Raw genomic sequence first — 12313 nt, forward strand, 5'->3', positions numbered from 1 at the left:
CTGCAGCTCCTGTGGCTCCCAAAGGACCCACCAGCACTGCTCTGCCATGGGAGAAGATGCTGACTCCTGGGGGTGCATCAGCTGAGGTGACACAGGCACTGGTGAGGGATGTAGCTGGGGGGACAGGGTCCCCAGGGCCACGTGGCCACCACAGCCATCTGTGACCTGGGGACAGGCGCAGGGCTGTGATGCAGGGAGGGAGTGAGCGTGGCATGGGCTTGTTGTGCTCATCATCTCCCTGCCCCTTGCAGTGTCCCCAGTTGCAGCCGGTCCAGACTCCAGGCCCCTGGCACAGGGACCCTCACACAGTGCCCCAGCTCCTGGCACTTTGGCACTCCTGAAGAGGCCAGGATCCTCAAAGGACACCCCAACACCCAACTGACCCCGTAGCCCATGTTCAACAAACCTGCACATCCTCCCTAATAAAGTTTATTTTTGTGTTTTCCCTTTTCTTAGCAAAAAATATTTAGTTTAACTTAAATAAGTTAAATAAAATAAATTTTCCTGTTGAAGAAGGCTACAGTTCAAGTATGCTCTTGCAGGCCTGGGGCTGGAAGCCTGCTGGGATTTAGCACTGGGGGCATCGTGGGTGGCAGCAGTCAAGGGTCAGTTCTTCAGGGCCCGGAAGTGCTTCAGTTGCGCCTGCACCCAGGGTACTCGGGGGTCCGCGCACAGCTCCTTCTTCTTAGTGACCAGGCTGCCAGGAGAAAACCCATGTCAGGGTGCTTGGCCAGGGCAGTGGGGTGCCTGTGTTGGGTCCCACCAGAAGTGCCGCAGGTGGCCCCAGCTGTGTCCCTGTCCCCTTCCTAGCCACCCTTGGGGCACTGCCCTGACCATCACACCCTGAGCCCCCAGAAGCAGCGGGTACTCACATCACTCCTGGATGAGTGCATCTGCTGCTGGTGATGTAGACAGAGGTGATGAGACTCCGTGGGACAGGGCGTTGCTGGTAGCTGAAGCAGCAGGAGGTGGGAACGCCGTCTGTGAGGGCAGAGAGACAGACAGCCTGGTGAGACCCCAGGTTACAGTAGAGGCTTTGGCCTCACTGACACTTGGGGTTTCCCAGCGATTTGCCATCACCCATCCCCACCCTTGTGTCATATTCCCTGCTGGTGGCCCCCCCAGGAGACCCCTGGCTGCAAGCTGGAGTCCCAGCATTGGCAGTGCTCTCCAGCCCAGCCCTTCCCACAGCCACGAGGATCCCCGCTGATGAGGACGGGGTTTTCCGGCTGCCCCAGCAGATCCCGTGGAGCAATGGCACACCCAGCCCTGGGTAGGATGCAGCAATGCTTGACTCACCGAGATGGGCCTTGGATGGGGTGCAGGTCGCCATGAGTAGGAGAGCGATCAGGACGGCTGTGGGGACCTTCATGGTGCTGCTTAGGCTGTGGGAACCACGAGTGGGACTCCAGGGCTCTCCTCTGCATGAGCATCCCTGTGGTGCTGCCCTCCTTTTATCCGCAAGCACTGTGTGGGAGCAGGATTTCAAGGAAAGAAAATGAATGCATCATATTGGGGAAATTACGTCAGAATCTCCCAGTTTTGCTGAGCTGGAGAAGGAAAGGAAACCACAGGAAGGGAAGTGCTGGCCAAGAGGCTGCAGCTTTCAGATTCCATTTGGGTGCCTGGCAGGGACTAGCCAGAGCCCTAACCCCCATGCCACTGACCCTGCTGCTGCTGCAATGACACCACCGGCCATGAGCCAGGCTGGAGCGTGAAGCTCGGTGGCCAGAGCCCCGACAGCAATCCCAAGCAGGCAGCTGTAAAGCAACACCAGCAAGCTCCAGGCAGGGTTTTGCTTTGCAACAGCCCCAGCAGCACCACTGTGTTGGGGGGGTGCGGAGCTGCCCAGCCCAGCTTGCATGCCATGGCATGGACACCCCCAGCCACTGCCACTATTGCTGGCAGAAAACCAGTGGCAGGTGTCAAATCCCAACTTATCTCCAGTTTTGCCACAAATGCCAGTCCTCACCCTGCTCTGCTGGTCACAGCAGGGATACAGCGTTAGCTCCAAAGCTCCGTGGCCGGAGCCCTGATGGGAACCAGGCAGATGAAGGCTGCTCCAGCTTCCCTGTGCCCACTGGAGACCAGCCCAAAAGCACCTGCATTTTCAAATTGTTATTTTTAAGGAAATTATTGATATCAGGGGGAAGCCTGTTGTGGCCTAGTTTCCTCCATTTGCCACCCCCGTTGCCACCACAGTGGGTGGACAGGCTCTAGAAGCTGCAGGAGGATTTTCCCCATGAGATGAGGTGATTCCCAGGGACCTGGAGCCCCACAACATGAGCAGGGCCACCCCCATGGGTGCCCATCTCCAGGTTCTGGCTGGGTCTGAAGGACAGTGCTAAACCTCCAGGCACCTCCCCTTCTGAAGCCGTCCTGTTTAATCCCTTGATCCATCTGGGAGAAAAACAAACCAACCGCCAAACCCCACCCAAACCCAACCTTCCTCCATTGTCAGCCTGCACCTGCCTTTATCCCTGCCTCAATCCTCATCCCATGCACAAACAGGAGCTGCTTCATCTTGCGGGGGAGCTGAGGGGTTCAGCCTTAGCCTTTCAGGTTTCACTGCACTCCCAGGGCATTCCAAGACTATTCCTGTGTCCCCACAAGGATACTGAGTCCTGATGTGACCCCTCTTTTCTCACACAGGATTTATGTCATCTCACTCCAGCTGCAGGTCAACAAGAGATGTTTTATTAAACCCATCAAGGGACATAGAGGACTGTGGACAGACGACGGCAGGGGAGGGGACAGAGCCAGCTCCATAACTTAACGAGATGAGAATGTACAGGTAATTGGATGCAAATAAATAGAGCTTATATGGAAGGCAGCTTCACATGGAGGTGGTGTTCGATTTCTTCTGCTGCAGGTACTCCTGGAACCAGCCCTCCTTCGGGTCCACGCAGAACTTCCTCCCACTCCGGACCTCCACTCTGTGGGGGAGAGAAGGGCTGCGTTAGCTGGGGGGATGCGGGATCCGGCTGTGCCCTGGGGTTCCCCCGCCAGCCTGGGCATGCCTGCAGCATCCTGTGCTCCCACATCCCCTGAAAGTGCTGACTTTTAACAATCTCTGAAACCTCGGCTTCCTTCCCGTTTTTCAGGCTGGCAGATGAAACGGGGGATTTTGGGGCTATTTGGGATAAAGCAATGAGGAGCAAGGTGCATGTGAGGACCCAGGGCAGGGCACCCCAACCCACAGCAACCTTTAGAGGTGGCTTGTTTTGGGGGATCCCCAAAGGCAGAACAACCAGTAGGGAATGTGGGTGAGCGAGGGTGAGGAGCGGGGTGCCAGGGAGGAAGGCTGAGTGGGGGTTGGGTGTACTCACATCATGGCCTTGCGGGAGCAGTGGGAAGGTGTCTCCTGGTACTTCTTGATACGGGACGCAGGGATTTTCTCCCGGATTAACATATTCTTGTAGCAACACATGCTGTAGGAGCTGCGTACTGAGAGGAGGCAAGAGGGGTTGGTGCTTTCCCACGCTTGGCATGAGGGGTGTGGGTGCTCCCCTGAGGGCTGTGGGTGCTTCCCAGGTACTCTTCTTCTCCCTCCCCCTACAAGGGGTCCCCTCTCATGTCCCTGGCAGTGCTGCTTTGCCCCAGGGTAGGACCCCCCTATTTCCCTGCCCGCAGAGGGCTATTACTGAGCTCCCCGGCCAGGGCGCCAGGGCTGAAGCCATCCCCAAGCCTAATTTTGCTCATTTTGAACAAGACTAGGACAGTCCCTTGCTGAGGCAGCTCGTGATGACCCCAGCCCCCCAAACCCATGGCAGAAGCAGGAACTGAAGCTCTTGTCCCCCGAAAATCCTGGTAGCCAGAAGAGCCAGGGACGGTGCTGAGGCAACTCTGGGAAAAGGCTTGGCATCAGTACTTACAGGAGGCGCCTTGGCTTCCAGTCCAGAGAGCCACCAGCAGCAGGGTGAGCAGAGCCAAGGGGAAGACCTTCATGTCCAATCAGGGGCTCGGTCAGTGCCAGCAGCAGTTCTTGCTGACTTGGGGCCACTGAGAGCTACCTGCCTGTCCTGCCTGCACCTTGGCATGATATACCCGCTGGCCAGGCTTTCCATGACAGCTCTGGGCTATCCCCAGGGAAAGTACCACCCAGAGCCACCAATAAAGGGCAACCAGTGAATGGAAATTCCTTCTCCCAGCCCCTCTGACCCTCGTGGTACCCGAGAGCTGCTGGAAAGTGTGGTAAGCAGCCGGCAGCTCTGCACCACTAGATGATGTGCTGGGGCCGGCAGTCTATTTTGGGTTTGGTTGTTGCTGCCGGCAAACCACACAGGATGATGCTCATGCTTGCCAGAGCCCTGGGTGACTTTATTTTCAAAAACCACCCATTGTCATCTCAGCTGCAATGTCTCTCTTGCAGCTTTGCACAGGGGCAAGCGGCTTGGTCGTGTCTGAGCTTGCCCCAGCCCACCCTAATACCAATTGCTGGCTGCCCATCACAGTGGCAGTGCCCATCATGTCTCCTCGTGGCATCCCATGAGCACAGGCTGCCACTGGGGACTGACCAGGCATCTCCGAGTGGTAGCTCTGATCTAATTTGAGCCGGGGTCTCCACTCATTAGGATGGCTGATGAGGAGCATGTGAAGCCCCCTTCTCGCAGGCTGTGCCTGCCTCTTGTCTCTCTCACTGGTGGCTTTCCCAAAGCCCGCATGGACATAGTTTGGACCCGTGCACCCCCAGACCCCCTCACAGAGACATGGTTGGGGTTTTGCCTCTTCCTGACTTCCTTACTGACCCCAGCACTTACAGAGGTGGTTTAACACCCGGGTGGGAAAGCCAGTAGCAGGATCTGCTCGCTCCCAAGGCACTTGCAGAGCCAGATGTTTGCATGTGTGAGATCAGGTTTAATTCTGTTCAGTATGTTGTACAAAAAATAACCGTGGAGAAGCTCCCCCTTAACCCCTCTGCTGCTGCCAGGCCAGCAAGTGCAGCCTCACTGACACGCTGTTGCTGCCTGTGAGTAAAGCAGGGCTGAGAGCAGGGGGGCTGGCAGCAGGTGTGGACCCCAGGGCCCCGCAGGGTCAGCACAACCCATCCTGGTGGGATGCCAGCAATGGCAAAGGCCCTTTGCCTTCGAGGAGGTGGTGAGGGTCATAATAGCTTGATGGGCAGGATGTCCCAGATGAGCTGCTATATCCACATGCGGTGTCCCCACAGCCACCTCTGCAAATGGGTCGCCTTTGTGGTGTCCCATCCCTCATGGAGGGGACTCCCTGTGGTGCCTCTGGCCACCCTGCTAGCTGGGGATGGAGAAGGAGCTGACTTGGAAGCTCTGCTGGTACCTCTTCACCCAGCCCCTGCTTGCCTGGGTGCAGATCTCCTTCCCGCTCCTCACCTTGAAGCTGGGGCAGAGAGAAGATGGGGTTAGTAGGGTGGGTGTACAGGGACCCCAGTGCTGAGTTTCCGAGGGGCTTGGAAGCACAGAGGATCATGACTAGACCGACCACAGCAAGGCACAGGGTCTGGCAGGTTCTAGATAGGCTTTACCCCCAGGTTTAGGGTACTCACATCACAGCCTGGTGTGGGCACTCAGGGCTGGTGGGGTAGCAGGAGATGATGTTGTCTCTCTTGATCCTTCTTGTCTGGAAGTTGAAGCAGCACTTGTCTGGCACAGCCGGGGCTCCTGGGGGGAAATTGCAAACTCTGTTTAGCCTGGAGACCCCCACCTCCCATCTCAGCCCTCCTGCTGTGGGCATGGCAGCTCTTTGAGGGGACCCCCCCCATGCACCCCATGCATGAAACAAACCCATCCCCATGGCCCTGGGGGGGCTGTCCCCATTCCCCCAACCCGTGGGGACAGAGTGGGTGGTGGTTCTCACTCTGAGCCAGGCTCTGGCAGCACAGCACGGCAAGGAGGAGGAGGGCGCAGACCACCTCGGCTGCCTTTGCCATGCCGGGCTGTGGGAGGGCTGCTCGGTGGCACCAGAGCAGAGCTGCCGTCTGCCAGGGTCAAGGCAGCTGGGCTGCTTTTATGGAGAGAGCAGGGCTGGCTTCCCCCCAGGGACAGTAGTTGCGTGGACAGGGGGAGGTCCTGGTCTCCTGCCACATGCAATACTTATCCCCTCCCAGCACAGTTCCAGGAAGGGAAAAATGTGATCCTGGGCTGTGCCTTTGGCCTTCAATGGGCATGGGATTTTTCCTGAGCTCCTGCCTCCAGTATTAGGGCCGGTGGCCAGGTTGCTCCCAAAGTTTGGCTCTACATCCCTGTCCCTCAGGCAGGCTGTATGCCACGACAGGACTTCCAGGGCTGGCAAAAGGGCATGGGGATCTCCCTTGGATGGGACCAGAGCAGGGCTCAGCACCCTGCAGTCACCGCACATGCTCCCAACAGTCCATGTGCTCCCCCTGCACCACAAATCTTTGCAGCCTCTCACTTTGCATCCAGGCCCAGGGGACAAACAGCCAAATACCACAGCCCCATCAAAAGAAAGCCATAGAGAAACAGCTTCTGTTTGGTTGCACCAGGCATGTAGACAGCTATGTGCTGGTTTTGGGGGCTCGTTGGGGCCCATGAGGCCCGGGAGAGGCTGGGCAGGTGTATCCGCTTCCTTCCCCCCTGCACTGAAGGAGCAGCTCATGTTCTTGGCCATGCTGAGCTGGGAAAGGCAGAGGCCAGTCTGGGGCTTCCCAGTGGATTTTGCCTGGCTGCAGCTGTCCAAAAAGCCCCCTCTCCCCCCAGCCCCAGCAAATCCCAGGATGCATCCCAGCTGCCAGCAGCTGGAGGACAGTGGGAAGCAGTGGGGAGATGCAGACATGAATCCCTGGCAGCCTGGCTGTGAGGGCAGCCGTGTTACCGCTGTGTGGGGCTGGGGGTGCTGATGGCATGCTGCAGGTGTTGCAGTGCAGCCCCACCATGAAGACCTGGCCGGGGAGGGCATGAAGTGCTGGTCCAGGCAGGGACCTGCCCCAATGGGAATGGGGGCCACCTCCTTGGTGGGACCAGATGTGTCCCTCCATTTGCTCTTATCCAATGTAATTTCCCAGAAATCAGCCTCATTTTTTGGGGGGGTGAACATGCTGGGTAACAGCAGGGTGCAGCAAGTGGGGCTGGGTGATGCCCCAGGGCTGGTGGGTGCAGACAAGGGGGTGTTCATGGTTTTGTGCCTGGCTGGCAGAGTAGTTTCCCATCATCACCCCACCTCCCATTTAATCTCTCCTCAGGGAGGCCCCGGGGAGCAGAGGAAAGTGAATGCCTCTGGTCCTGGTCCAGCGCAGCTGCCTGGCTCGCCTTTCCCTTCCTGGAGCCATCCTTTCCCACTTATCCGCCTTCTCAGCCCCAGGCACTGAGGACCTCCTGGCCCAGCTGTGGTAAAAGTGGCCTCCTAAGGGTAGGAAATATTCCCTGCAATAAGAAAATGGAACAGAAGTACAAGGAAAACAAAAGAGGGTTTATTGGACTGGGAAAGGCCTGTTTTAAAAACTCCCATGCAAAATGTTGGAATACATCAGGCCGGGAAATTCCAGGGATGACATACCCAGCACCTGCAGTATCCCTCCATCCCAAACCCCAGTGCTTGCGTTCTGCCCCAGGGGGCGAGGGGCCTCTGTGGATGGTGGATGGGGATTTTCGGTCCTGGTTGGGCCTCTGGAGCTGGCAGCCCCTGAGTACCCCCAGGTCCCTGGGGCTCACCTGTGTCCCAGGAGGAATATTCCCCTTTCTCTTCCCCACGTTGGCCAGGACAGGGCTTTACTGGTTTACACAGACCTGGCACCAGAGCTGGGGATGTCCATGGGGGCTCAGAGGGACCAGAGGCAAAACAAGGTGCTCCTGTAGCTCTTGCTGAATTTAGGAGAAACTGATGTTCACCCCCCTCCACCCCATCAGCCCTCCCGTGTTTGATGCAGAGAGGGGCACAGGACATGGACAGACCCAGTGCTGTGATGAGTTGATCCAATCTCAGCTCTGGTATGACCCTGCAGGTCCCCTGGTCCTGCATGTGGTCTGGGCTGAAAACCATCCTTTTCCTCTCTTTCTTACCCCGTTTCATGGTAGGGTCCTTGCCAGGACTCACAGCTCTGCCTCCGGGCTTGGCTGCAGAGTGTGGCGAGGAGCAGTTGCTGGGGACAGGCCACCAGCCTCCATCTCTGCCTGCCCCCTCTCCCAGGGCTGCAGCGTGGGGTCCTGGGACCCTGCTGGCCCTGCTTTTTATTACTCTTGCTCACTGGGAAATCCCATGGCTGGGAAATCCCTCTAGCAAATGCAGAGGATACAGGTGGGGGACCCAAGAAATGCTGCCTCATCCCTACATGCCTCCTACCACCCCGGTACGGTGGGACCATCAGTGGGGAGAAGGGCTGAGCCCCACCATGGGGGTGGGAGGTGTTGGCACCTGCAACACACATAGGACAGATCCTGCCCCTGCTGCCAAGAAGCACAGGGGAAGGTAGCAAATCTGGGGGCTGGCAGAGGCATTTGGGACTCTGCTGGGAGCTGAGCTGTCATTGACCCCTCCAAAAAATTTGCAGGGACTCCAAATCTCTCACTGCTGGGGGGGGCGGGCAAGGAGGTCCCAGTCCCACAAGGCCCCGGGGGCAGCTGTGGATGCTGCAGCCCTGGCCACCCCACAGCCGCCCCATGGCTGCCCCATACAGGCGTTGCTCCCCAAGGCTTCTCTGCACCCCTGATCAGAAAGCAAAGCAGCTCCTGGGCAAACCACTGCCTCCACCAGGAGCGTGGTGGTGCTTAGTCACTCTCCGTGCTGAGAACCAGCCACAGCCTTGTCTTGCAGAACACTGCACTGCTGGGGCTGCCAGAGCGAGCTGCTGGGTGCTGCCGGCCATGCTGGGACACCTGCTCAGCAGCACAGCCCCCTGGAAATGCCGCTCACCCTTGGGTGAGAGTTGTTTTTCCAGCCATGTTTGCAGATGTTTTATTGATGCTACTGTGCTTCTCCTCATTTCAGCCGATCAATAACCCCAGGGGAGGAAGATCGAAGTGCAGCACCCACAGGACAGGATGGCTGCTGTAGCTGAGGCAGCCAAAGTAATGAACGTGATCAAAGCAGCTTTGACAGGTCAGGTCTGTTTTCTATAAAGGATTTGTTTGATTTGTTCTTCTCCCTTTTAAATTTCTGTTTCAGTTGGATCAGCTTTTCCATTACCTTGCCGGGGCTGATAGTGAGATAACCACTAAATGTACACCCTGCATGTGCTGTTTCCATTTTTAAGGTCCTTGCCCAGCTCCAGCCACCCGGGACTTCCCCAGCTGCTTGCAGAGATGGTTTATATTGAGATGGGTCCACCCTCGCCTGTCCGCAGGAAGAGGTGGCTCATAGTCCATGCCCCCACCACCACCCACGCTCCTGAGGAGCCTGGCTGGCTCCTGCCCAGATGCTATCACTTTCCCCAAAAAGCAGCAGAGGGTTTTTTTTTTTGGTTTTTTTTTTTTTTTGGTCCAAGGCCGGAAAAGCTGGTGGGGATCTGCACCTCACCCCCGAAGCTGCCAACCAGCATGGGACTAGGTTGTGCAGCCTCTGAGGCATCGCCCTGTACCCGGCCACCATGAGGCTGTGGGGACAGACCCATCTCCTGCTGTCAGAAGATACAAATGTATAGAAATAAGAGGGAACAGATGCTGCCATCCCTGGCCAGGGGAGATTTCACCAGGAAAGTCATGGCCAAGCCCTGATTTTAGACATGTTCATCACACGGGAGCAATGGTGAACATGCTGCAGGCATTGCTGGAAGAAGCTGCAGCCGTGTGCCAGGCTCAGAGCAGCCTGTCTCACCTGCCTAACCCGGGCACAGGGAAAGGCCAGCAGCGATGCTCCCTGGCTGCAGGAACCAGGAACCCAGTGAAACGAATTACACCGCGTGGCTTTGATGTAGATCTCTGGAGTTTTGGAGCTCTGTCTTGATTTTGGAGTCCATGCCCTGCTCCTGGCTGGCGGCTGTGGTGGGGCAGCCCCCTCTTCCCTAGCTGCTCGTGCCAGGCAGTGGAATGCAGATCGCCCTACATCCCGCCAGCCCCGTAATGGGAAAAGCAGCCCCAAAGAGAATGGTTTTCAACTCAAAGCGGTGGGTGGGTGGCTCAGGGTGCCACTGGCAGAGCTGATCCCAAAGGTAAAAAGCTTTCCTCCAGGATGATTGTCCCTCCCCGCACCACCCAGGGGACGGGGCTTTGCAGTACCCATGTTGTGCCGTTCAGGCAGCTCAGCCCCTGGTGTTTCATCCTCTCTCAGCTGTCCCAGGCTGAACTTTCCCCTTTCCTCAGCATCCCCCGCCGTGTGCTGCCTGACTCATTTCCCATGTCCTTTGGGCCCCAGTATGCTGGCTGCCTCCGCACAGGGACGGGCCCTGGCTGAAAACCCGAACACCAAGTGAACACCAAACTCCTCTGCTTGAGATTACGATCAGGGCTGCGCTGCTCGAGTTGAGTGATCTCTTCCCCCCGCCCCCAACGGGCTTTGGACTTTGAAAACCCAGAGTTTAAAACTAAAATAAACCCAAAGCACTATATGCCTCCTTATCTGCACCCTGGTTTCTGCAAGTTGCACATGCCTCACGATTTCCCAACAACCTGAATGGCAAAAAGTATCATTTAATGGTGGAAAAAAAAGAAGAAACCCCAAAAGAGCAAGTAAGATGCTCATAAAATTCTCTGCACCCTGGAGCTGGGGTCAAAAATAAAAAACCAAAATCACACTAGAAGCTTGCTGAGCTCTCTGGATTTTCTCCAGGGACAGGACCCAAGGCAGGGTAGTGCAGGCATCCTGCAGGGAGGTGGTGATGGGCAAAGGGAATCAGCATCGCTGGGGTGTGGGGGCTTCTGCTACTCCACCCCAAATCTGCCTGTGGCTCAGCCCCAAGTCCCTGTGGTTTTTTTCCCCAGGCTGCAGCTGTCAGCAGCTACAATCTGCTTTTGCGGTGTTAGTGACTGTTAGTTTTCACACCTATTTTTGGAAACCACCTGTCCAGGGAGGAAAAGACACTCAGCAGAAGATTCATTCATTTAGCCTGGGACCACCCCAGGGTATTTTCCTTGTGTATTCTTTCCCCAGCACTGCTCCAAGCTGGGGGAGTGGGGACCAGTGTGGCCGTGCAGCAGTCCTGGTGCAGCTGCCCTTTCCCCTTGGCGTCAGTCACTTTTGGAAGTTTTCCTAAAATACGCAAATATTTGCCAGGTCAGCCATGGGAAAGACCTTCCTCCCTGTTGTCCTGCTGAATTTGCTGTTGGGAAAATGAAAAGCAAATAGTATTGGATGTGGCACCAGTGATGGGGAGGAGCACTGGCTCTGCCAGGCTGGGGTGAGGAGTGAGTCCCCCCAGCCCTTGCTGGTTTGGGACCCTGGGGCTTGCTCATGGCTCAAAGCAGTGGCCAGACCATGAGCAGGGCGAGGTGCCAGTCCGTGGAAGCTCTTTGGTCCTGCTGGATGGCTGCCCTGGCTCTGCCAGCCCGGGCATGGGGGGGCGAGAGCAGGGGTTGGGGTGCCAGCCTGGGGCACAGCAGCAGTGGTGGGGTTTCTGCATCTCTCCAAGCTTGGCCGCTGTTATTCCTCCATTTGGCACAAGATGTCAGTGCTGCTCAAGGAACGGCTGGCGGTGCTCTCCCACTGCATGGCCTGGCCGGGTCATGGTGCTGCTTCTTCATCGCCTTGGGGTCCCCAGCGTGGCGTGCTCCGGGGGCCCGGACGTGGTCCCCCCGCCAGCAGGGACCCTCCAGGGCTTCTCCCGACCGGCGGAGATGCACCGAGAGCAACAGGTCTCAACCAGCCCCATGACCTCAGGTCCTTCTCCTTTAGGGATACCACGAGGCTCTCAGACACCCCTAGCCCCAGAGGAATCCTCTGGGGAGAAATCCAGGAGCCTGGAAGAGGAAGGTGGAGGGGGACCAGCACCATCCCCACATCCCATGGCACTGCCATCGCTGCCACGGGCTGTCCCCCCCTTCCCTGTGGTGTGCAGGGGATAGAGAGCAGCTCTCCTGGGGCCAGCATCCCTCAGGGGGAGGGGAGATGCTCCATGCTGCAGAAAAAAAATAGGGAAGGGGATACAGAGGGAAAAGAGGCTGGGAATGAAAGAACCAAAACCCTCTACAAACCGTATGTGGAAAGGGGTGGGGGTGGGTGTGGGGGGAACCCTCCAAAGAGTGTTGACAAGTCTGGAGGCTTCTGGGACCAGAAAAATAACACATCAAAGACCTCACATATGCCTGAAGACAGATAAAAACTCTGAGCCAAAATGTTCTATGAATATTTAACTACCATCAATATTTAATTAGCAGATAGAGAGAGATTAAGAGCAAAGGGATCCATCCTCCGCATTTGCTCCAGCCCTGCTCTGTGGGCATGTGGGAGTTCG

General features: G+C 57.1%; 3 protein-coding genes and 1 long non-coding RNA gene across 4 annotated transcripts; 1 reads left to right on the forward strand and 3 right to left on the reverse strand.

The window, feature by feature from the left end:
* Positions 1–440: 440 nt before the first annotated feature.
* On the reverse strand, positions 441–1542 carry LOC142066072 (C-C motif chemokine 3-like). Its single transcript, XM_075113055.1, has 3 exons — positions 1300–1542; positions 873–981; positions 441–697 (listed from the first exon to the last, which is right to left on the reverse strand). Exons 1-3 carry the CDS (start codon positions 1370–1372, stop codon positions 607–609), a joined length of 273 nt encoding a protein of 90 aa, XP_074969156.1. The 5' UTR covers positions 1373–1542; the 3' UTR covers positions 441–606.
* LOC142066073 (uncharacterized) lies at positions 1372–10472 on the forward strand. Its single transcript, XR_012663606.1, has 4 exons — positions 1372–2794; positions 7175–7341; positions 8917–9027; positions 10279–10472. It is a non-coding gene; the product is annotated as an uncharacterized LOC142066073 (long non-coding RNA).
* LOC142066071 (C-C motif chemokine 13-like) lies at positions 2671–5351 on the reverse strand. Its single transcript, XM_075113054.1, has 3 exons — positions 3876–5351; positions 3330–3447; positions 2671–2936 (listed from the first exon to the last, which is right to left on the reverse strand). The coding sequence occupies exons 1-3, from the start codon at positions 3946–3948 to the stop codon at positions 2837–2839; spliced, it is 291 nt and encodes a 96-aa protein (XP_074969155.1). The 5' UTR covers positions 3949–5351; the 3' UTR covers positions 2671–2836.
* On the reverse strand, positions 4845–6071 carry LOC142066070 (C-C motif chemokine 13-like). The gene is made up of 3 exons (XM_075113053.1): positions 5833–6071; positions 5522–5636; positions 4845–5355 (listed from the first exon to the last, which is right to left on the reverse strand). The coding sequence occupies exons 1-3, from the start codon at positions 5903–5905 to the stop codon at positions 5250–5252; spliced, it is 294 nt and encodes a 97-aa protein (XP_074969154.1). The 5' UTR covers positions 5906–6071; the 3' UTR covers positions 4845–5249.
* Positions 10473–12313: the final 1841 nt, after the last annotated feature.

This window comes from Phalacrocorax aristotelis, chromosome 18, assembly GCF_949628215.1.
Source record: "Phalacrocorax aristotelis chromosome 18, bGulAri2.1, whole genome shotgun sequence".
NCBI classification, from domain to species: domain Eukaryota; kingdom Metazoa; phylum Chordata; class Aves; order Suliformes; family Phalacrocoracidae; genus Phalacrocorax; species Phalacrocorax aristotelis.

What these genes read in the sequence shown, in the direction of transcription:
- LOC142066072 (XM_075113055.1), bottom strand. Translation starts at nt 1,372, where the DNA reads ATGAAGGTCCCCACAGCCGTCCTGATCGCTCTCCTACTCATGGCGACC. An exon ending in CCCATCCAAGGCCCATCTCG is followed by an intron (nt 982 to 1,299) that starts GTGAGTCAAGCA and finishes CTGCCCTCACAG; the next exon opens with ACGGCGTTCCCACCTCCTGC. An exon ending in TGCACTCATCCAGGAGTGAT is followed by an intron (nt 698 to 872) that starts GTGAGTACCCGC and finishes TTCTCCTGGCAG; the next exon opens with CCTGGTCACTAAGAAGAAGG.
- LOC142066071 (XM_075113054.1), bottom strand. Translation starts at nt 3,948, where the DNA reads ATGAAGGTCTTCCCCTTGGCTCTGCTCACCCTGCTGCTGGTGGCTCTC. An exon ending in TGGAAGCCAAGGCGCCTCCT is followed by an intron (nt 3,448 to 3,875) that starts GTAAGTACTGAT and finishes GCCTCCTCTCAG; the next exon opens with TACGCAGCTCCTACAGCATG. An exon ending in TGCTCCCGCAAGGCCATGAT is followed by an intron (nt 2,937 to 3,329) that starts GTGAGTACACCC and finishes TCTCCCCCACAG; the next exon opens with AGTGGAGGTCCGGAGTGGGA.
- LOC142066070 (XM_075113053.1), bottom strand. Translation starts at nt 5,905, where the DNA reads ATGGCAAAGGCAGCCGAGGTGGTCTGCGCCCTCCTCCTCCTTGCCGTG. An exon ending in CTGCCAGAGCCTGGCTCAGA is followed by an intron (nt 5,637 to 5,832) that starts GTGAGAACCACC and finishes ATTTCCCCCCAG; the next exon opens with GAGCCCCGGCTGTGCCAGAC. An exon ending in TGCCCACACCAGGCTGTGAT is followed by an intron (nt 5,356 to 5,521) that starts GTGAGTACCCTA and finishes TCTCTGCCCCAG; the next exon opens with CTTCAAGGTGAGGAGCGGGA.